We start from the raw sequence: 24,122 nt of genomic DNA, 5'->3' as shown, positions 1-24,122 counted from the left end.
TTTGGAATACAGGAAGAAACTGGAGTATTCGGAGTAAACTCACGTGAACAAATGGAGGACATGCAGATTCCACACAGAAGGCACCCCAGCTGATAATCAAACCAGAGAACCTCTTACTGTGAGGCGACAACACTACCCACTGCACCAATGTGCAGCCCATAAAACCTCTTATAATATTAACTTTTAAACTAACAGAGCAATATTTAAAAACCTCACCTTGATTCTGCCATTTTTATTCCCAAATAGCTAATTCAAAAACATGCACACTGCCTGGACAGACCAATCAGCATGTACTCTATAACTCCTCCATGCTGCTAATCAAAGAATTTCAACTTTAAAAAAATCTCACGCCAGTAATCTTCTCCATGAAGAATAATACAACATGACAAAAAGCAGAGACAGCACGTACCATGCTGCCATTTACAGCTTAGAGCATGTGCAGTTCATATCTTGCATGCCCCAGATTACCAGACGCTGGCAGAAGAATTGTAAAGTCCATTTAAATGGTAACACTATTTAGAAAAATGAAAACTTTTAGTTATGTACTTACCATAACTTTAGATGTATGGGATCCATCTCACCTACATTCTCTACAGATGGGTTCGGAGCCGATCCTCGGCTCCGACTCGGCCGCTATACAATAGAACGCAGTCTCTTATTGGCTGAGTTACCTCATATCCCAGGATGCACCACTACCACTTCCCCAGATCTTGTTTGTTCGCACTCATGCTCACAGAAACATACTATTGTTATAACATTCTCAGTTCTTCAAGAGAGGAAAGAAGTTCAATTTCGGATCGTCCGGTCTCTCCTGGTCTACGAGGCAGGGGGAAGGAGGGTGGGTTATTAGGAATGTAGGCGAGATGGATCCCATACATCTAAAGTTATGGTAAGTACATAACTAAAAGATGTAATGTGATCCTATCTCGCCTACATTCTCTACAGATGGGACAGCGTCCCTAGCACCTAATTCCTGGGTGGCTCACTGGAAAACACTCCTGAGAACTGTGGAACCGAAGGAAGCTCGACCCCTGGATGCCACATCTAATTTGTAGTGAGAAATAAAGGTGTGTGAAGATGTCCACGTGGCAGCCGCACAAATGTCACTAATAGAGAGCTTGGAATGAAAAGCTGCCGAAGTGGCCATAGCCCTAGTAGAATGAGCTTTCACTGGAACTATAAGTTCCTTATTTGAGATGAGATAAATATGATTGATACAGTCCCTGATCCACTTGGCAATAGTGACTTTTGTGACGGCTTTGCCTAATCTATTATCCGAAAAGGACACAAACAGTTGATCTGATTTTCGTGCTTTGTGTGTCCTATCCAAATAGAAACGTAATTGTCTGTGTACATCCAAGCTGTGAAAAGTATATTCAGCTCTATTCAATACTTAGGGAAGAAGACCGGTAGTTCTAGTGATTGTTGTAAACAAAAGTTAGAACAAACCTTTGGTATAAAAGATGGGTTTGGTCTAAGAGATACTCTATCCTTGTGAAATACCAAGTATGGTGGTTTAACACATAGGGCTTGAAGTTCTGAAACTCGTCTGGCTGATGTAATAGCAACTAGAAGGGCAGTCTTCCAAGAAAGGAATTTTAGATCACAGGTTGCTGCCGGCTCAAAGGGAGATGAGGTTAATGCACCTAATACCACGTTAAGGTCCCACGGAGGTGCAGGTTGAGATATAAGGGGTCGTAGAAGCCAAGCTCCTTTAATAAAGGCTTTGCACAATTTGTTGCTCATTAAAGGAGGTTCCACACTCTCATGAAAATTGGAAATAGCCGCCAATTGCACTTTGATGGTAGACACTGAGCAACCTTGGTTGAATAGGGAAGCTAAAAACTTCAGTACTTCTGACACCGAGGCTGTCATCGGGTCTAATCCTCTGAGTTGTGCCCAAATAGCAAACCTCTTCCATTTATTGCTATATATCTTTTTCGTAGAAGTCTTGTGGGTCAAGACAAGATGTGCATGACTTCAGGGGCGAAAGAATGGCTCCTAACTATGTTTGGAAGAGGAGTAGCCAGGCTGCTAACTTCAATGAATGGAGGGACTGATGGAGCTGTCCTGACTGATGCGTCAAAAGGTCCGGAACTTGGTCCAGGAACCAAGGACCCTCCAATGCATATTTGTGAAGAAAGGGGAACCAGACTTGTCGAGGCCAGTATGGGGCGATTAATATCATTTTGCTTCCCAAGCGAATCGCCTTCTGAATCACCTTGGGGAGAAGGGGGACCGGTGGAAAGGCATATAGCAGACCGGAGGGCCAAACGTGGACTAGAGCGTCCTTGGGGATCTCCCCCGGAACTGGGGTGAGAGTGAAGAAGTGCTGGCATTTCGCGTTGAGGGGACTTGCGAAGAGATCTCAACAAGGAATTCCCCATCTCGTGAAAATCTGCGCTACCACTCTGTCGTTCAAGGACCGAATAGTTCTGCTCAGTCTGTCGGCTATCACGTTGGATTTCCCCGGAATGTGCGTTGCCACTAGGAAACGCTTGGTAGCAATCGCCCAATTCCATACTTTCATGGCTTCTCTGTAAAGGGGGTAGGACCTGATCCCTCCTTGCTTGTTCAAGTACCAGACTACCGACATGTTGTCGGAGTGAATGGCAATCGTACCCTGGGGGAGGTGATCGTGCAGTGCTTCCAACGCTAAAAGCACCACCCTCATCTCCAGGATATTGATGTGGAGAAGACTCTCGTCGGAGTGCCACGTGCCTTGGACCGACCTGTCCAGATAATGTCCCCCCCACCCTGTCTGGGAGGCATCCGTAGTCAACGTGGCAGAGGGGAGTGGGGGAACGAAGGGTCGCCCTAGATTCAGGTTGGAGGAAAGAAGCCACCAACGAAGATCCTGTTTGCACGTGTCTGTGATCAATATGTGGTGACTGAGGGGAAGGTCTTGATAAGACCACTGGACTGATAGGAGCCACTGGAGTATCCTCATGTGCAACCTTGCCAAGGGGACCAGAAGAATGGTGGCTGCCATGGAGCCCAACAGCTGTAGGACCATTCTCGCTGGAGCACGACGTCTGAGGAGCAAAGCCTGAACCTGAAGCTGGAGCGTCGCTATCCTTTCCGCAGGGAGATAGACTCGCATCTGCCTCGAGTCTATTTCTGCACCAATAAACAGAATACGCTGAGATGGCAGCAATACAGATTTTGACCAATTGAAGGTGATTCCTAAGGAGTTGCCTATTGTGATAGTGGCTGCTAGGTTTTCCAAGAGTAGATGCCTGGAGGTGGCAGTTAGGAGCCAGTCGTCTAGGTATGGAAACACCTGGAATCCTAGACTTCTCAGGTGAGCAGTCACCACCGCTAGGTGAACACCCTGGGGGCTGTGGTGAGACCAAAGGGCAGTGCTCGGAACTGGAAATGACTGTCTCCTAGGCTGAAGCGTAAGTGTCTCCTCGACGCCTGATCTATCGGAATGTGATAGTAGGTGTCTGAGATCTATGGAGCACATCCAAACACCTTTCTCCAAAAGCGGAAGAATGGATTGCAAAGTGACCATCCGGAATTTGGACTTTTTCACAAATCGGTTTAGTTTGCTGAGATCCAAAATGGGTCTCAAGTCCCCGGTCTTTTTTGGCACCAAAAAGAATCTTGAGTAAGTCCCTGATCCGGCCTGGTCTGCGGGGACAGGTTGGATGACCCCTTTTTGAAGCAGCTTTGATATTTCGTTGGCTGCATGATCCCGTTGACTGGGTGGCGGGTCCGGGATTCTTTGGACTGGTGGAGGGGGTTGAGAAAAGGGTATGGAGTAACCTCCGGCGATGATTCGAAGCACCCATTGGTCCTGAGTAATATTTTCCCAGGCATTTAGGTGACTCAAAAAGCGACCCCCGACTGGCTCCGGAGCTGCACAGTCGGGTACTCCTTCAGGGATGCTGGAAGGAGGAGGAGCCACGAAAGGACTCGCGGTCTCCAGTGTTGCAGGGGCCTCCGCCGCCTCTGGGACGGTGTCTCCCTGAAAAATTTCCCCCTCCTCTGCCTCTAGAAGGGGAATCGCTCTGCTGCGACGAGTAAGGCTTTTGAGACTTACGGAACCACATTTTCCCTCCTCTTCGAGCCTTGGGATAAGGTCTGGAGTGGAAAACCGGGCTCCTACGGCAGTTAAAGTCTTACCCTCCTGTTCGCAGCGAGTCAATGTGTCCTTTACCTTGGGTCCAAACAGTGAGGACCCATCAAAGGGGGCGTCGGCAAAGGAAGACTTAAAGGCCTCTGCAAAGTGACACAGGCGTAGCCAGGCTTGTCTCCGTAGAGCAACACCTGTTCCCGCCGCTCTGCTCACTCCTTCGGCCGCATAAGAAATGAGCCTCATGGACGAGTTAGATAATGAAGACAGGGTAGCCAACTGGGAGTTAACCGTCTGGGTCAACTGCTCAGGTAAGTTACCAGAGAGGGTATCCGAAAGCTCCTTGATCAGATCCCTCTGTAGTCTGGTGAAATGTGTCAGGTAATTCAGAGACCTTAATGTAAAGGCCGCTGAAGAAAGGGTACGCTTGCCGTACCGATCCATGCTCCTAGACTCTTTATTAGGAGGATGGACGGACGTCGAAGCCTCTGCCACATCTTGTTGGGTGGCAGATGCCACCACCATAGCATCTACAGCCACGCCCTTCGATAGAAAGTCCTTATCCGGGGGAGCCGAAAGGAATTTATTGGGGCGAGCTGGCACCGGTTCAACAGAATCCGGGTGTTCCCACGCCCTTCGAGAGATCAAATCCAGAAGCTCATCAAAGGGCGGAGACACCCAGGAGGCGGAGGGCTGAGCCCCGAAGACCTTGAGGTAAACAGACTCCTCAGCAGAAGGGGGTTTGGACTGCCAGTCGCCTCGTTGCTTGAGGATCTCTAAGATGTCCGCAAAGGAGACATCTTCCGAGGACGACTTTGGGGACCCCTCCGCATCATCGAGGTCGGTATCCGAGGTGAGAGACTCATCAGGGGAGTCTACGTGTTTCCTCTTACACTGTTTCTTCCTGGGAGGTTCCTCCGAAAGCGTGTCAGAGGGACCTGCAGGAAGAAGGGAACCCCCAATGGGGGTAACCTCAGGCCCAGGGGCCCCGCTGTCGTGAGACAGGGGGATTGCAAAGGCGCCAGTCTCCATGCCCAGGGAAGGTGGTGGTGAAATGGTCGAAGTGGCCACAGAGGATTTGGCCAAGGCACTCCTCATGGCATCGAAGGCTGGACCCCCAGAGTCCTGGGATGGTTCAACCCCCGAGGCCACAACAGCAGTCGGAACCCCTGCAGCCGACGCACCGAGAGGGAGGCTCGGAACCGAAAGGATCGGGCCCGAAGCGTCCCCCCCGGGGCCGACAGAGGAGGTCCGCGTACCGAACCCCGACCCGAGGGACGGGGTTGGAGTTAGAGTCGGAACCGACCCGATAACCTCCACCGGTTCCACCAACACCGACTCCAACGGCGCCAAAGCTGTTGGAGGAGGAATCGATGTAGCAGGATGGGAGATCGGCTCCAGAGCCAACTGGGCTGGAGCCGAGATCAACTTTGCAAAGACTGGAGACTGAAAAAGCCTTTGAAGCACCCTGTCTAAGTCCGAATCGGACATCCTCGATGACCGAGAAGAGACCGACCGGGTCCGAGTCGACTTCTCCGCCGGCTCCGAAAGACTGGGGGACCGGCTCCGTAAAGGTTCGAGAAGTATCGGCGCCGAGGGAGACTCCACTACAACTGCAATTTCCCTCGGAGCCGATGTGGACTTCGGCACCGAAGGGGAAGAGTCTGAGCGGGCAACCCTCATCAGTTCCGAAGGCAGTGGAGCAGATGAAGGTGACTCGCCTCTCGACTCCGAAACCAGAGGAGTCGAAGCTGGAGACATCGAGGCAGACCGTTCCGCCCTCGGCTCCGAAGTCCGTGGAGCCGACGGAGAAGCCTGCCGAGACTTTTTTGCTGCCGGATCCGACGGGCTGGTCGGAGCCGAAGACTTTTTCTTCTTCGAAGGCGAAGAAGAAGAAGATAGGGCTTCTTCAAAGGAAGGGGTAATAAGCCCTTTCAAGATCAACTTATTTTTCCTCTCTTGGAGGATGCGAGAGGAAAAAGCGTGGCAAACGCTACAGGACTCCTGAAGATGCTTCGGACCCAAACAATAGACACATAAAGAATGGTCATCTGTAATAGACATTTTATAACTACATTTAGAACACTTTTTAAACCCTGATGGTCTATGCTCTTTAGACATGGTTATATAAACAATAAACAATAAACACAGACTATCAAAAAACAAAGTTAGCACACAGACAACCTAGACTCTAACTTAAACGCCTAGGGTAGGGCTAGGCCCCTCTAACTTAAACGGGACCGTTAATTACCACAAACAAACACAATTTACCACAAGAAAATATCACAAACCAATCACACAACAACAAATAGCTGTTAAAACAGCTTTTGGGTAAGTTTTGACCAAAATTCAGACAGAAAAATTTCTGACTAAAGATACTTAGCTCAGCCAAGTCCGAGACCACGTCTATGCTGAAAAGCGGCAAACGAGATCTGGGGAAGTGGTAGTGGTGCATCCTGGGATATGAGGTAACTCAGCCAATAAGAGACTGCGTTCTATTGTTTAGCGGCCGAGTCGGAGCCAAGGATCGGCTCCGAACTCATCTGTAGAGAATGAAGGCGAGATAGGATCACATTACATCTTTTTTTCTCTTAAATAATGTAATTATACAACAGCAATGATCCACTTGTGTGTGGGTATCACAGTTACCCATGGCTACCTTTGTTTAATCACTTGGGTTTCACCCTCATAATCAAATCAAGCGTTACAGACACACAGGTGTGGATTACTGCTAAAATAATTCAGAGCAGTACTGTCCAACAATGATCACAAGAACTGTGGAGCAACAGTGATCGTGTCACCGTGCAGCTTACCAATTCTGCAAGTAATCTTGAGGCATGTCACAAGAACGGAGCTCTGGGATTGCACAGGGCAGGCCCCAATTAGACAGAGAAAAAAGTGGTGAACAATACAGTACGCTGAAAGATATGGAGAATACTGGAAGGGATACTGGAATGTATTAAGGAAAGAAAGACGAAGGGATGAAACCTTACATCAGAAAAAGGAGAAGGTGAATGAAGAGGAAACAGTCAGCATGCCTGCAGTGAAAGACAAAACATTATTAATGAAAGCAGAATGTCTAATTAAAAAGTAAAGGGGAGGGAGAAACAGACTAGGGACTATTAGCAATGAAACTCATCTGGTAAGTTAAGGTAGACTAAAAATGGCAAGCAAGGACCAAAAGAAATTTTCAGATACAATGAAAACCAAAAACAGCACTATCACAACATTGTTGGATAGTGAGAGTCCTGCCGCAGAGGAAGAAAAAGAGGAATTGCACAACAAATTCTCAATCTATACAATACTTATAGGCGAAGAGATAAAGTACTAACACTAGAAGCAAGAGTAGGTATGCAAAGGGATGGAGGGACAACAGGAACTACAGACGGGCCTCAAAAGCCTATGGAAATGTTCATCTATTTGGTTTGGTAAAAGGTTAAATTAAATGGCCCACGGACCCTTTTCAGAAACAAACCATGCTCCAAGGCAAACAGTATACATGACATCCCATGGGGTCGACATCTAAATTCCAAACTTTCAAAAACATCGACTTTCTTACGGTCGAGACCATAAGATTGAAGTTTTGAGGTTTCTTTTACGGGATAAACACTGAGCCCCAGGGCCATTTAGCCTAGTAACCTCCTATGTTCCTATGAAACTTTGACATTTAAATAAAAAACAAAAACATTCTTTTTTTTACGTTTTTGCAGAGGGGCAATACCCTCTGCGCCCCCCCACACCCCCTGCTAATTACATATACCAACTCTGAGATTGCACTACGAGGAAAATGGTAAACATACTATTCCGCTCTGTACAATAATCACCATTTAAATGGTTCAAAGTTTCAAAACTTTGACCTTTTGGTCTCGACCATAAGAAAGTCAACATTTTGAAAGTTCAAAATTTAGAAGTACAGCCACATTCCATGACATGGATGAATGCATGAATGAATAATTCAGAGTGCGGGAAGTATACATGATATACAGCAACAGAATCTATATATATTCTGAAGTCAGTTATAAAGGTACTTAAGTATACATTTTGAATTGTTTATGCAGTATACAGTGATTTACCTTCAGGTATACAAACTAATAATGGCTACATACAACAGACAGTGCAAAAGCTGTACTCTACAAGGAGCAATAGCATTTAAGTACATTTAAACAGCTGAGTATCTTAAGGTACAAGAAAGATGACCAACTTACACATGGGTAAATGCAGACTACAAAGATTATACACAGCTTGGCTGAATATTAAGGACGACATAGCCTAACATTAAACTGTAACGCTTCACTTGTTGAAATGTATATTTATTTATTTTACATTTGTTAACCAGGAAAGTCCGACTGGACACGCATCCTTTTTCAGCAGAGCCCCGGAGAAAAGCTCCAGGTGCACAGTAAAATATTACATTAGACAGTTGATATACAGTTAGATTACATGCAATCATATATAGTATCCATATAATTTTTCTATTAATAATGCTGCTGAAAAATAATACGTTAAAAAGGAGTTTATAGGTATGATAACATTAACAAATGTATAACTAAATTACATATATCTATTTAAACTATAAGTAACTATAATACAAAAAGAAACAAAATATCACAGAGCATTGTAGAATACTATACCTAACAACTATAATAAAATCTAAGAGATAAACTGTACGGCACAGTTAATCTATAAAACTTGAAAACCATGGAAGAGGTTAAGCCAAGTATCTGGGAGGGCTTGCTGAGGAGAATGGTCTGAATGAAAAGGTCAAAGATAGAAACAGAGGGGCTGCAGCCAACTGGCACAGAGTGTCAGGGATAGTGCATGACAAAAATGCCAAAAAAGCTGAAAAGTAAGGTGTAGAAAACAGCTGTGTGAAAAATACTAATGCATGGTACAGAAACCTGGGCAGTGAAGGAGGAGCAGCTGAAGAAGCTAGAGTTGACAGAGATAAAGTGCCTGTAACAGGTGGTAGGATGAACACTGTGGGGCAGATGAAGAAATGATGGTATCAGAGCTGAAGCTAAAGTAGCTCCAATTGCAGAAAAGACAGATTACAGTGGCTTGGGCAGGAAAACAGATGATGATTTAGTGAAGAGTTAATAAAGATGATTGGTAGAGATAGAAAGGAAGAAAGAAAAATGAAATGAGGACAATCAGCAGATGAATGGATTGTGTGAGAGAAGACCTGCAACAGTCAGCCATGACTGTTGAAGAATGTAGGAGAGTAGCACTGAATCAAGACCTGATAGTGACAGTTAAAGAGACTCCAACCCCATGTAGAAAGATGGAAATGAGGGGGGACTGATGATGATGAATACAGCACAAAACTGAACTATCTAAACTACAGACTATAATGATAACATTACAGCTGGGGAATCAAACCAAATTTATAAATAGGGGCTAGGAAGTAAAGACCATCTTATAAACAGTAATCAGAAAGGTCTGAAGTAAATTGGTTAAAACGATTCCACAAGATCAGCATTCTTGCTGACAATATCAGTAGTGCTGCTGGGGGGGGGGGTTTCATCGTACAGCTCTGTGGTGGCTGGTACTATAGTAAGATAAGTGGTAGGTGTGATATAGGAATAACCCACTGGAAATATAACTGATCTGGGGATAATTACGACCCCACAAGCTAATAGTTGTGCAGGCTAACAAAATGATGGGGTGTTTAGCACATGCAATAGGATCAAAAGGTACTGAAATTGTTCCTGCATACGAAATACAACGAGCAGTTTTGCAGGCTAAACTCACTGAGAGAGATTGCATGCAAAATATGCAAAAGAGTTACCAAATGATGAAGGGTAAGGACTGGATTACAAGTATAGAATTCAGAAAGCTAACTAACAAAAGCAGGAAGAATGGCCTCAAGGTATCTAGACTTAAAGAAACAAAGAAGACAGTTTAAGAAATTGTTTGCCTAGTCTATACTGGAGATAAAACCTTGTATTATCAGCTAGTATACCCTAATCAGAATAAATACTGGATTCTACTATGGCTTCTGATCATAAATTATAAACAAACAAACTGCTGTTATTCTTCTCAAGGTATATGTACCTGATTTTTAGATAGTAAAAAGCGACTTACTGCCCATAGAGATATTAACATCTAGTTGCAAATGCTCGTGCTATGACACAATTAGCTACTCATTCAAGTTTTAAATCTTTGGAATATTTAGTGTACCAAACACTTACTAATCAGATCCTCCAATGTAAGTAAAGTAGACAGAATACTATCAGTCCACGACACAGACGCACAAAACATGAGGGGAAAAAATTTGAATAAGAAAAAAAAATCAGATCCAAGTAAGGATTTCTTTGGTGGCACACCATTGTTTGCAGAAACATAGCTGGCTAAACCAGTGCCCTGTGCCTGTACCACGGACTAACACCCCACTCATCAGTTCTTCAACTAAAGTTAAAAACACGTGTAAAATTGCAGGATGCCATGCTAAATGTGTGGCTTCCTGCAGACAGCACCCAATCCATATGTTCCCTCCCCCAAAAAAGCTTTTCAAGTGAAGACCCTTCCTTCAGCTCGAACCAATCAGAATATGCTTCTGCACCCTGGGCGCAACCCTCCCTTCCTACAGTGCTCAGGTTTTAGTTTAAAGAAAAAAAAAAGAAATTGTTTTTAAACTGTGGCAAACTACTTGCTGCAAACATAGAAAGCAGTTGCTACAGTTTATACACTGTAGGGAGTGCTAAAGCACTTGGATTAAACTGGCAAACTACTTGCTGCTAACATAGAAAGCAGTTTCTACAGTTTATACACTGTAGGGAGTGCTAAAGCACTTGGATTTTACTGTTAAAAAAACAAACTGTTTCTCTTTTAAACTGCAGCAAACTGCTTGCTACAAAGTTGATACAGTTTTTATTGCGCACAGAGTACTACAGCGTTAAGGTTTCAGGTAATGAAAAAAAAAATTAATATTTTTTTGTACTTTCAAAACGTAGTAAACTGCTTGCTATAGTTTAGACCACACACGGAGTGCTATGGTGCTCAGGTGTGACCAAAAATGCAATACCATTTTTCAAAAGCCAGTATGCATTAAAGAGAGATCAGAACTCAATCTCACCCGGGGCAACTGCCTCCTTTGCCTGGCCCTAACTATACTACTGTTTCTATCTACTATGTTCTAGAACCTTCTCGCATTTAATCTGTATTTGCCATTCATTTAAACATGCTGCTATCCAGTTCACATTTTGGATGTGAACTCCTGATTATCAAACATGCTTTGTTAATGCATTGCCTAACAAAAAGCATTACATTCATGTTTTTTTGAGAACTAGCATTACATTCATGCTGTGCTTAATAAATAATAGCACACCAAAAGTCAAAATATTAAAATTTCAGCATCATGGGAATAGAGGGAAGGATATCAAAGGTGGGAAAGTACACCCACATTTTAACTCACCAAAAAAAAAAAAAAAAGAGAGAAACTATAACAATACTTTGCAAGAAAAAAGCTAGCTTAACTTAAAGATACTATAAAGCCCAAAAATGAATGGAGGAGGAATGACTTATTTGCAAAAAAATCTATCACAAGAGTGCTGGAGCCCAGACATTGCATCCAAGTCTAACTAGCAGCAAATGAGTTCTGAGATACTGTAGGATGGGAGGTTCTTTTGGGTAGAGGGAAGAAGCCTGAACCCTGGATCCAAAAGTCTAAAAAAGTGCCGATGTCTGATCCCACTAGATCAAATATACTCATGAATTAAGGTTGATTGAAAAGACAAAACTGGATTCAAGGATTCTGTAAAAACCAAAACAGCACTACTTATTAGAAGGTGATCAGGTTTCCAAGTGCTGGTATCAGAGAGGCTGTATGGTAAACCTACAGAAGATTTTGGCACAGTTTGTGTTTACATATGAAGAGGAACAAACAGGGTTGCAGTTTTGGCAACCAGAAAGGAAATTTACAGTAGCAGACTAAGTGGTGTTTGTGCCTCATGATTTTAGCAGAAACTGCAGATTCTGGACGCTGGAGATGCAAGATAAAATATAAACCCTTTTTGTTCAACTGTGTGGAAGTCCCCCCCCCCCCCCAATGAAAGGTGACTTGACCTTTACAAATGCCAAAGAAGTTAGTAGATCTGCCTTTGTGATCATTATGGAAAGAACTGGAGTCTGATTATTTGGAGTTTGGATGAAGTGGAGAAGGAATGGGAAGAGGAGAAGGACATGAATGGGAAAGAATGCTTTGCAGTAAGCCATCTGGTCAAAATGAAATAAAAGAGGTCATTTAGCAGGGTATGTATTTAGGGACAAAGGTTATGCCATCACAAAATCTGGGACTGAGCATTTCAGAAAGGCTATATTTTTATTCATATTAAGTTAAAGGTTTTTGGAAACTATGATTTGGTTGGCTCACTAAAATTACTGGAAATTATTTAATGGAAGAGTATATTTCTTTGATGGGAATGCCCATGGAGTTAACTGTTGGGATGACAGACAGTCTGACAGCTTATTTTTTTTCATTATGAAAAAGTAATAAATTTTTTTTTTTGCTCCTGCAGCTGACCACTGGCTCGAACCTAGGTCCTCTACTGCTTCACAGGGTCTACTACAACCATCTTAGCCTCCCCCAGACTGACCCTGACCCAAGTCCCAGGCTGGTGAGGAAATTGAGGATCCTAATGCCAGCATCATACTGCTGCTGGGAGTGTTTTTGTGTTATGTCTTAAGTTTTGCTTTATATACACACACAAACACAGACACACAATCCAAGGGCACGTACTGTACAACACTGGTGCATCATTTCACCTCTATGGCCAATGTCACCGCCTTACTATAGTATTGTGTTCCCAGCCATCACTGGAGGTCAACTGTGGGGCATGCATGAGTGTGCAAGCCCCCCCCTCCAAACCAAGATGGGTGCACCCTTCCTTTCATGACAGTGCCTCAGATGCCCAAGCCACTAACTGGGTCACCTGGGCCACAGTAAGGGCTTTATGGAGAGTTATGGCTGAGAGCTGCAAAGCTTTATTCTATAGTTGTTTAATTGGAGCTACTAATGTAGCCATGAAGATTAATAGTATAGAAACAGAGTTCTGTTTGTTTTCAAAACTTTTACATTATGACTGCTACACTAACAAATGTAACAGTGACATTATGACTGCTGTATTTGATAGTTTAAAAATACATGTTACAACAAATTTAAATGCTTTTTTTATATGTACTGTATGCAGTCTGCACACTGTGACATTTAACAAGTGTGCAAACAAGTGGGGGTTCTAACAATAAGACAATTAATTATGATGAGTGCAAGGTTGCAAACCACAGTGAAAGTATATTAAAGTACTATGAAGTAACTGATAGAGGCACTCTATAGAAGATCAATGTTCATAGGTTCATAGATTAGTACTAATCTAACTGCCCTTGTGAGCCATTTTAAGCCTAGCCAATTATGCCTTGTGAGACTCAAACCCTGCACCTTGTGTTTGTAAGGCAAACACCTTAACAATTAGGCCATCCTCCCGACCCCGTTTATTAATAAAACAATGACAAAACTAAAATAAACATTTAAAAGGGGGACATCTAATGTAACAAATGCAAGAATGTATAATACTGTTACCAAAACACAAAGAAAAAGGGGAATTCAAAAACAAACCACGGACAGCATTGCACAACCTACAGTGGTCAGTGGTAATGTTTAGGAAGGAGGCAATCCAGAAACATATATAGCATGCCTACACTGTCAGAGAACTACTGTGGCATGCATCACATGGATATGACTGCATAACGTCTCCTAAGTGAGTGCCATGCTTTCTTTAAGGAGAATGACTACCCCCCTGCATTTCATCCATTTGACACCCATCTGCTGAGTGAGTACAACCTGCAAGATGGAGAAATAAACACACATACAAGCATCCAAGAATATAATACATTATATATCTATTTGATTCACAAAAACTTCAGCAGCCACAGGATGGAGAAGCAGTTCAGAAAGAGAAAGGCTATTGCAAAGATAACAAAACACTCACTGCAGAAGGTTTCCTTGTGTTTTCTTATGTTGCAGCACTTCATATTTGCCAAATGTGAAGTTTGTTTTAATAAACTCATATTCAGCAGACATACTACTAGAGGAAATATGTATCTGTTATCTTGGAATTTGGAAAACAGTTGAAGAAGTAACTGCTAGATGAACTCCAAGAAGTGAGAGCCAAACATTCCCAAAGGCCACATCCAGAGGAAGGCCTGAAGATGAGTACTAAAGGCTGAATCTTGAAGCAGTGATGTTCTAAAGGTGGCCTTTTTCCTGGAATCACAGTCTTAGCAATAATGCCTGGTAATGGTGTGAACCAATGATCAAGTGACCATGATACAGATGCTCGCATTGGTGCCATTTGCGAAGTAAGCTCTAGAAAGAGTCACACCCCCTCCCTGGTAAAATGGCTTTTGGCAGCTGCAATACCCAAGTGAGTGGTTAGTCACCTGATGTATGAACTAGATGTGGTTAACAAACCACTTAGGATTTGTACAACTACCATAAGCCCCACTAAATCTGCAACAAAGGAGAAAAATAGTTTTTTCTAAATTTCATTTGTCACTTCAAGCAAAATCAGAGTTGCTGGTCCATGTCCAAGCTACAAAAGGCTTACTCTCCCTTGGATTCTTCCATATAAAAGAAACACTATCGGGAAAGGACATGAGTTAGTCCCAAGAACAAACTGGGTGCCCTAGAGATAAAAAGCTTGGCGAACCAACAGGATGTGTTGACAACCAAAAAGATGAAATTCAAAGCCACTAAACAAGCCAGTTTAAGCAGAGGATGAGCAAGCCTGTCAATCATGAAGCTGAAGTTCCAAGATGGAGAGAGGTTCAAGGTGGGTAAAAAAGCAGAATCATTTTAAGGAAATGGCTAACCAGTTACTGCTAGGCCACAGTTCTGCCTTTCACCTCACTGTGATGTGTAAACATGCCTGGAACATGATTCTTGACCATGGAATAAGGGAGACCACAACTACATGGATGTTTTTAGGTACTTCAGGACCCCCTTCAGACTGACTGCTTGAGAAGGCATGGGATACATCTCCCACTAAGAAGAAACCCTTCCAAGTGGGATGCTCCCCGGCTTCCTCTATCTCCCCTGAACACTTTGGCCAGCAGGTCTGGTGGGTCAAAGGAAGTAAATCAGAAGCCAAACTCTCACATGGAACTGGCTGTCATCTCTACTGAGGAGAACATGACTGACTTCTACTTCGGGTGGCTTCTTGCAATGCCAAGCATCTGGCAACCTGAAACCATGCCCATTTTAACCACTACAGGGGAACAATAACAAGCTTCAGTGAAGAATCCAATGGACAGGGTGAAAAGCATTCAGGAATCTTCCCTGGAAAGTGAGGGATAATACATCCACTATCAACTCTCCTTTGCTCAATTGAATTTAACAGAAAAAGGATGCGGGGAGACAGTGTTCTCTCAGGTAGTAAACAGGTTGATATGACCATAGGTTAGTACTAGGCTAAGTGCCCTTGCTTTTATTTTTAGCCAATTATCAATTGTGAGACTGTGAGACTCAAACCCTGCACCTTGTGTTTATAAGGCAAACACTTTAACCATTAGGCCACCCTCCCAACCCCCTATCTATCCAGAGTGCATGAGTGTTGGATGATCTATGTCAAACAGCATTCCTAAACCTTCTGCTCCATGAGAGGGCTTTAAATTCAATTTAAGGAGTCTGCTATCAAATTCACTTCTTCAGGGATGTGAATGGCTGTAAGGATGATGTGTCTTTTGAGCCCACAACCAGACACACACTGCTTCTTTGCAAAGAGGATAGGAACCCACATCACCAAGTTTGTTTACATCCACATCATGCATTAATTGTCTGATTCAAACTAGAGAGGTTCTAGTTTTGGCAGTCCTTCCAGAGCACTGAAGGCAAGAAACACTGTCCACCACTGAAGCTGGTACATATGGTGACCCTAGGGACAGCAGACAAGGAAATTTCAACAGTTAACCACTGCAGAAGGCTTCTGAAGTCAAATACTTATTTACAGGATCTGGTAACAAAGAAATCAAGGTCTGATTTTCAACTTAAAACCAGTGTACCTGAACAAATTAATAACTTGCATTAATATTTCTCACTACTATTCACAACATTCACCCACAACAGCAGTTCATATACAGCAAAGTAAGAGATGTTCAGGCAATGCATCACTGATTTGCTAAATACTGTTTACACATTTCTTTCTAACTACCTGGTAGGGGAAAAGTCATTAGTTAAAATAAGATGGCAATGAATGCTAAAAGCTGTATAAACTGGTGTTTTCCTATTCTTGTTTAAGCATCTTCCTGAAACCCATACCAACTGTGCACTTTGAATTTCTGTGTAATAAATGTGAAGCAGCAAAAACTGATTTAACCAAAACAGACTCATAATGGAAGGGAAATATTAGGGGAGGACAGGTCTTCAAAAATTCAAACTTTGAATAAAATGGAATGCTGAAAACTGATGGTAGTGCAAGATCCTTTAGTGCCTACCTGTGCAATGCTGAGAACAAACTGCTGGGGCTGAGTAAAACAGGACCTTGTGGGAGCACTGTTCCTCTTTCATTTACCCAATGCAAGTATCCTCTGGTCATGCCAGCCATTCCTATAGCACGAGCTGAACAATACATGAATTTATACCCGTTCCTGAAAAATAAAATAGCACAGATTTAAGGTCTGCTTCAAGGAGGAATCCTATAAGAATGCCTGTAAGGAAATGATATAGACATGTCTGTTATGATAAATACTATACTTTCATTGTCCTTGTTCCTTTTGACCTTTAACACATGGCATACTGATGGTATGCAATGTCAAACCCTTCTGAATAATACAGTAGCATGTGTCCAACTGCCATCACAATTTGTACCTGTGCCATTTCGTTTTCATAAGAGGATTAGTATTGAAGAACAGTTCTTCCTCTCTGGGACTTCAAACCTAGTCCTATGGCTGCCTTCATCATCTGATTTAAGGAAGCTTGCGGAGGGCAATATAAATCCTATTATTTTGAAGCAACACTTTTTCACTCTGCAACATCCAAGGACTAAGTCAGTTACACTTTTGGAGAAAATGGTGGAATATATAGCTTTTAATGCAACAAATCTGTGTTTTTTTTTTTTGTTCTTCTATATTTACTTCTGCTGTCAGATTATTGTCCCTTTTATTCCATGGCCAACTGGTCTTTGGGCATGTCCACAACATTTTGATCACTAATGCCTCCTCATAATGCCTTGGTGTCGCACCCAATAAAAAAAGGGCCATGATACTTACTGGTCCTGTGGTTTATACACCTAGCCCCCACCAAAATGCAGCAGACTGCACAATCTCTCTCCTCCACAGACAGGCAAGCACATGTCAGCCACTTACTGTCAACACTCCCAGATGGCTCCTCCATTGTCCAAGCCCTGGTCACTTGGGTCATAGGCAGGATGATAGTGTCTCTGTCACGACACCCATGTGCTAAAAGTAGTTAGGAAGACCTTCTACATTGCCCACCTTATCATGAAGGGATTCTCATCTAGAGAATGTATCTGACCCACTTGCAGCAGCTGGAGAGGCCACAAAAGTTCCTCACCAAAAGGATAAAGGGTCGAACTCCAGCTATTTTCAGTCGCATCCGCTTTGCTCAGAGGTGACCTTTGCCCTGCACATAAAGGCCATGTCAAACCCAGATTGATGAATATGCTTTCACCTCAAAAAATCTAGATCCATCAGAGCCACAAGGGCGGCACAGCAAAATAGTATACTAAAGTAAAAGGGGTGGCGAGTACAAAAGCGATGAGCTAGGCTTGTGCCATGGATGTCACCCTTATATATCACAGAAATGAGCAAAAAATACTTTATTTTAACCAGTTATAGCCTAGAGGACGTTGCAAAGCAGACAATATTAAACCTTGCATGGTAGCATCATATGACTATACTGCACAGCTCAATTCAACTTGTAAATGCTTTTCACAAAACAGTGATGGTACAATGTACAAATTAACAAATGAGCTTAAGAGCTAGAAAACACATTAGCAACCAAACAAAAACGTGGCCTTCAAGTAAAAAGCACTGCCCTACTACAGCAATCTATAACCTATCCATCCAGCGTTACTATTTACATCTAAGGAAAATATTTATTTTAAGAATTTTTTAGTAGAGTACTGACTACACAAGTAAAGGTACATACCTTTATAGGTCACGTTGCAGTAGTCCTTAGTACTGGGGTGATTTCCAGAGCTTACAAGGCTAAGCAGGTGGACAGTTTGGTATGGCTGAGATGTAACAAGCCCTGCAGAATTGCAGCTGTAAACACAGCCCTAAACCTGGAAATTACATCTAGTTCATCTAGTTTATAGTGCTTGGCAAAGTTGTGGACCGATGACCAGGTAAAGCCCACCTCAAGAACAGTCTGTCCATACAGCTCTCTCTGAAAGGCCAACGTGGCTGATGTACCCCTAGTGCTGTCAGTTCTCACAGCCCCTTCCAGCTTGTCTAAGATGAGAGTAACATAAAATGAAATCAGCTGGATACAAAGAGACAGCTTGCCTGTAAACTGGCTTTCCCTCTTTCTTAGATGCAAAAACATAGATAACTAATCAGAGTTTCTGATGTTCTTAGTTTTATTTATGTAGTATCCCAGTTTCCTGTGTACAAGAATGAAGAATTGTATTTCTCTTGCTTTGGAGACTAGTGAACAAAACAGACAAGACAGACTGGTTGTTAGTTTTGGAAAAACAAGGGTTGGTTTTAACACTGCTCTGTTCTTATGGAAGACAGAAATTATCTTTCTGTACATGGGAACCTGTAGCTCTGAAATTTTCCAAGCTGAGGTGAGCCATAGAAGTACGGCAGTTTTTTGTGTTAAAATAGCTAAGGTGGGCTGAGACAGCAGCCTCAAAAGGAGGACACATCACCTTATCTGGGATACAGTTCCAGTTTTATGGAAGAGCAGTAATGTTTCGGTCTCATATGAAGGACTTCTTTTGGGAAATGTTTAACATGCTGCAGTGAGCTGGGGGGAGGGGTTTGTTCAGTATCTATAGGCATGTATGCTGAAATGGTTGAGAATGTAACTTTAAACAGGCATATGCCAATCCTGAACTAAATACGTTATTTACTGGAACTCATTAATGTCTACTGGCAGTCGGTTAATTGTCATGTCCCTCACTGCCGGTAGGACAGACTGCTACTGCCAAAAACTGAGAGTCAGAAGGAAAAGTAAATGTGAGAAAATCTTTACAGCTGAACAAGAAAAGCAGCTTTTTGCATTTCTTGTTTAGCTGAAGTAATCTTCTCACATTTAATGTGTTTAACCGCAGCATTAAATACTGCAAATCCAGTACTGTGATTATGTTAAAGTTTAAAGAAATGGCATGTGTGGTCTACCTTTAAACTGTAATTTGCTTGCCTGGGACAAGGCAGCCTTCACCACAGCACAATTAGTGCTGTCACTGGTAATGAGTTAAGTACTGAAGAAACATGGGTGTCCATTTTCAAAAGCAGCACATGAGGTTTCACACTGGACATCTAAATGATGAGGAAGCATCAATGTTGTCTGGCCCAAAGCATGCTATTAAAAGCACCCCTGATTTTTCTCTGCTCCTTTTACATTCTGGATCACTCTTGGAAGAAGGAAGATGGGAGGGAATGAATAGAAAAAGAGACATATCCATCTGAAGGACAAGGCACCTGCTTCACAGGCTTGTTTTTGAGGTGTTCTGCTTTTTGCCCCCCACCCCCAATCATCACGCTTTCCCTAGAGGGATTTCCGCTTGTTCACTACCTCATGATGGAGAATCCTATAACTAAATGGGCAATAGCCATAACTCAACTAGTCATGGTGGTTGCCTGTGCCTCTGTCACTAAGTCATCTTCAATATGCTTGCTGAAGGGAAGGGGGGAGTCTCATTCTGGCAAAGCATGTCTGTATTTCCACCCTCCAAATAAGTGCTCTATGCTGACCAATCAATGTTCCTACACAGAAGTGCACAGTCCCTTTCTCTCCAGTCAGCAGCTCACTTCAAGGCTGAGTGGCAGCGATGGGAGGCATTACCATTATGGCCATAAGCTAACCTCCTGGCGATTGACATGAGCAACTGCATCTCTGCAGGGACCTCCTATGCCCTCTCCTGGATGTAGGCATGCTTCTGCACACACCAACCTGACAGTTGCAAGTGTAATTCTTCCTAGCAGTGTCCAGTGTTACCATGCAAGACTGCATCCAACACAGCAGCAACTGGCTAAAGGGAAATGGCTGCTCTCTCCTCAACCAGTTCCCATTGACAGAACTGCTATTTGAAAACCTGAGCCCATAAATCATAGTCTGGGTTTTATCCCTTTATATCAATTAGCTGAACCAGGTAAGGAGCTGCATTTTTGACATCTTTTGGCAGGAGTTTTAGCCTCAGCCAATCATGTCTTCTGATCACTGATGCCATAGCTGGCACCATGGACTGCTGCCTCACACATACTTAATGGGATGTTTAGCAACCTGTGTGAAGTCCAATGACTTTGCCCTCAGGTTTTCAACAGATACAACCTCAGTCTTCTGCTTCATCTGGTCTACAGCAGCAAGTTGAAACTTGACCATGTGTGTCTGACAATTAATGGCTCTGATTGACAGCTGTGTACACTTTTTTTTCCAAATCAGCCCAACAATCTGCTTTATAATTAGAAAGAGTACTGGGAGCAGGTACCACTTATGACCCCTTCTCACGATGTACAAGCACCACTGGTGGATCTGCTAAAAGTTATATATAAGGAAACTGTGGGACTCTGAAGAACCTATCAAGCTTCTTAGGAGCAACAGGCTGGGTACTTGGTTCTTTGGAAGCTGCTGAAAACCTCTAGATCACCCAAAACTGGAAGAATTGCTACATGTGTAGGGGCATCTAACCCCAGTAAATGTTTCTGATTGTCTCAGATTTCTTTGGATTACGATTTGAAATGGTCTTTCATCCTACAAATAGAACTGCCATATCAGATTCCTCTGTGGGTACAGCAGATGACATTGTTTATCACTCTTTGTCATACCTGTAAATGAGGGCCACATCTGGAAGGAGTAATCCAGTTCTTTCCTCTCACTCTCTGACAAGTAATCATTCATCCCTTTGGAAGGTCCCCCTCATTCTCTTGGCAGAAGGGAATCCAGATATTAAGGGTTGATCTGCACTTAGCTGAAGGATATGCAGAACTTTAAGGAATTACTTAACAATGGGAGCCATTCCTGGCAAAAAGCTTGGGAGGGCCAAGGAGCCACATGTTTCCTAAGACCTGGCAAATGCAGGGGAGCTGGGTGTGGGCACCCTATGTTTGAGTTTCTGAGTACTCTTAAATGGAGCCAATGATGAGATTCCCACAACTCTACGCACCAAACTCTCAGCATCCTTCCTGACAAAAACAGTAAGTGCATTACCTGTACCATCTGAAATAACAAAGTGAGCTCCAGTCACCGATGTCCAAAGCAGGTCATTTGGTCCCAATTCCATGTCAGGGTTTTTGGCTTGGTAAATGTGCCCTGATCTGCAAATATAATAGGCCTCCAAAAGGGCTAGCCTCAAATCTCTGTGACACAAGGAGTGGAACTGCAAAAGCACCTCACCAGGTCCTGCATCCTGGAGCAAAGAAGGAAAGTACAGTTGTGTAAAATCCTACCATAAATGTAGATGTCCATCTCTTCACTTTTACAGTATTCCTTACAACAGGGATCCCCTGCAAAGGGCAGCCCAAACTCCGTCCAGTATACAAAAGCCTTTTGGTTGTAAAGGGAAGGCTGTACGTCACACGTATGCTTCCCCATGCAGGGCGTAGGGTATAAATGTGACATTCGGACATACCATCCTCAGAACTGAAAAAGCCCCAGTAGGAATGACAATCCAAGGATAAAAACAGGTAACAAACACATCCAGAAGGAAAAAGGACCAGGTGGAGGAGGGAGGAAGTGAATACTGCAACAGTGAAAAGAAGGACATCTACTGTTGTGGTAAGATTTTAAACAACTGTACAGTGTCCTTCCATGCCACTCTGTTGCACTATTTATTTTATGATAGGGAGAATGTAAAAGCTCAGGAAAAAGGCTGGGAGGAGGAAGGGCCAGCAGAGCCCTCTACAAAGCCATGGAGAATGGCCCTGGCAAAGCCAGCTCTGGCCTATAAATCACCAGCAACTTACAGTGCTTAGTAAAGGTGTGCACAGAAGTCCAGGTTGCTGTCTCAGGAGCAGAATTAGTATCCAAACCCTTGGAAAAAAGCACCAGGAGAAGCCACAGTTCTAGTGGAATGAGCCTTGACAGAAGAAGGAAGGCTCTTCCCATGAAAATAATAGCAAAAAGAAACGGCTTTTGATATCAAAAAGAAATGGTTTGCTTTTAAACAGCCAAACCTAAAGACCTAGGATAAAAAGAAACAAAATAGTGATCAGATCTGTGAACAGCTTTAGTCTTATCCAAATAATGCCAGAGTTGTCTATTCAAATCCAAGGTGTGCAAAACCTTCTCACTAGCAGACTGCAGAGAAGGGAAAAAAAGTGGGCAAATGTACAGACTGATTAAGAGACAACTCATTAACCACCTTGGGCATAAAACAAGGATTAGTATGAAGGGATACCCCGTCCTTATTGGAAACTAAAATAGGAGGAACAGCCATAAGGGTTTGCAGCTCAGACACCTCTCTAGCAGAAGTAAGGGCCAAAAGAGGAGCAGTCTTCCAAGAACAATGCTGTAAGGAAGCTGAAGAAGCAGGCTCAAAAGAAGCCAGAGTCATTTTTTCTAAAACAGAATTAAGGTCCCAGGCAGGAGAGGCAGGCTACCTGGGAGGCCTAATGTGAAGGATGCCTATAAGAAACTGGCCTCAAATCTAGAGGCTAAAGTGGGAATCAAAGGCAGATATGCAGAGATAGCTGATAAGGGGGGCTTAACAGAAGAAAAGGCCAACCGAGCATTGAGCAATTCACACAAAGACAGAACCAAAGGAACATCCAGAGTAAGTGGATCCACGTTATGAGAAAGACACCAAATTGAAAACCTCTTCCATTTGGAAAAGTAAGATTTCCTAGTAGTGGGTTTCCTGGTCTCCTGCAGGACACAAAGCATGTCCTCAGGAAAAAAGGTGTCTGTAAGGGATCAAAACCCTATCATCCACAATGTCAGTTGAATTGTGGATAGGTGGGGATGGATGAGAGATCCTTTGTCTTTTGTGAGTTGGTCCACCCTGTCAGGTAACTTGTGACGATTGCTCTTGGCAATATGTAGAAGTGGGAACCAATGCTGTCTGGCCAAAAAGGCATTACCAGTAATATTTTGGGAGCATCCTGTTTTACCTTGAACAGGACTTTTGGGATGAGAGGAAGGGGAGGGAAGGCATAAAGAAACATCCCCTTTCAAGAGAGAGAGAGACGGCATCCACCTTTCAGGCCAAAGGGCATGGAACTCTGGCCCAAAAATTGAAGAACTTGTCTGTTCAGAGGAGAGGCAAATAGATCTAGTGGAGAAGAACTCCACTGGTGGACAATGTCCAAAAACACATCTCTGTGAAGCATCCACTCATGGGATAGTGTTATGGACCTGCTCATTGAATCTGCCACTATATTCTGATGTGAGAGAATGTAAACTGCTTGAAAGGTCACCTGATACTGGATAGCTAGCTCCCAGTCCTGAAGGGCTAACCTGCACAGGAGACAAGACCTTGTCCCCCTTGCTTGTTGACATACCACAGCACTGTGATTGTATGTGAAAATCTTGACAGGCCCTGGAAAAAAAAAAGAGAATGAAAAGCCTGAACAGACAACAGAAGAGCTCTCATGTCTTTGATACGGATGTGGTCTTTCTTTTGTTGAAGCAACCAAAGGCCATGTATCTTCAGAGGGGTGGAGAAGGCCCCCATACCATGTTTGAGGCATCCATGAAAAGTTCCTGAGAGGGGAGAAGAGGTTGAAAAGGAAGCCCTGGGTTGAGGGACAATGGATAAATCCATCAGTGAAGTTCTAGTGTTAGGCATGGAAGTAGAGGGACTAGAAAATCTACAGCTTGTGAACATTGAAGCCAATCTGATTTTAGAAACCGCTGAAGGTT

At 43.3% G+C, this 24,122-nt stretch overlaps 1 protein-coding gene across 3 annotated transcripts in view; it reads right to left on the bottom strand.

Annotated features, from left to right (window-relative positions):
* The window catches only part of LPIN1 (lipin 1), a 750,916-nt gene that overhangs the window by 82,348 nt on the left and 644,446 nt on the right, over nt 1-24,122 (bottom strand). For all 3 annotated transcript variants that reach the window (XM_044082232.1, XM_044082237.1, XM_044082244.1), the window contains one exon: nt 16,568-16,720. In XM_044082232.1, the coding sequence (XP_043938167.1) occupies nt 16,568-16,720 (153 nt within the window). The remainder of the gene's footprint in view (nt 1-16,567; nt 16,721-24,122) is intronic.

This window comes from Protopterus annectens, chromosome 1.part1 (genome assembly GCF_019279795.1).
Source record: "Protopterus annectens isolate FY-2018-M chromosome 1.part1, PAN1.0, whole genome shotgun sequence".
Taxonomy (NCBI): domain Eukaryota; kingdom Metazoa; phylum Chordata; order Ceratodontiformes; family Protopteridae; genus Protopterus; species Protopterus annectens.
Note: the sequence above shows the minus strand (reverse complement) of the source record. Positions and strands in the feature narration are given on the sequence as shown.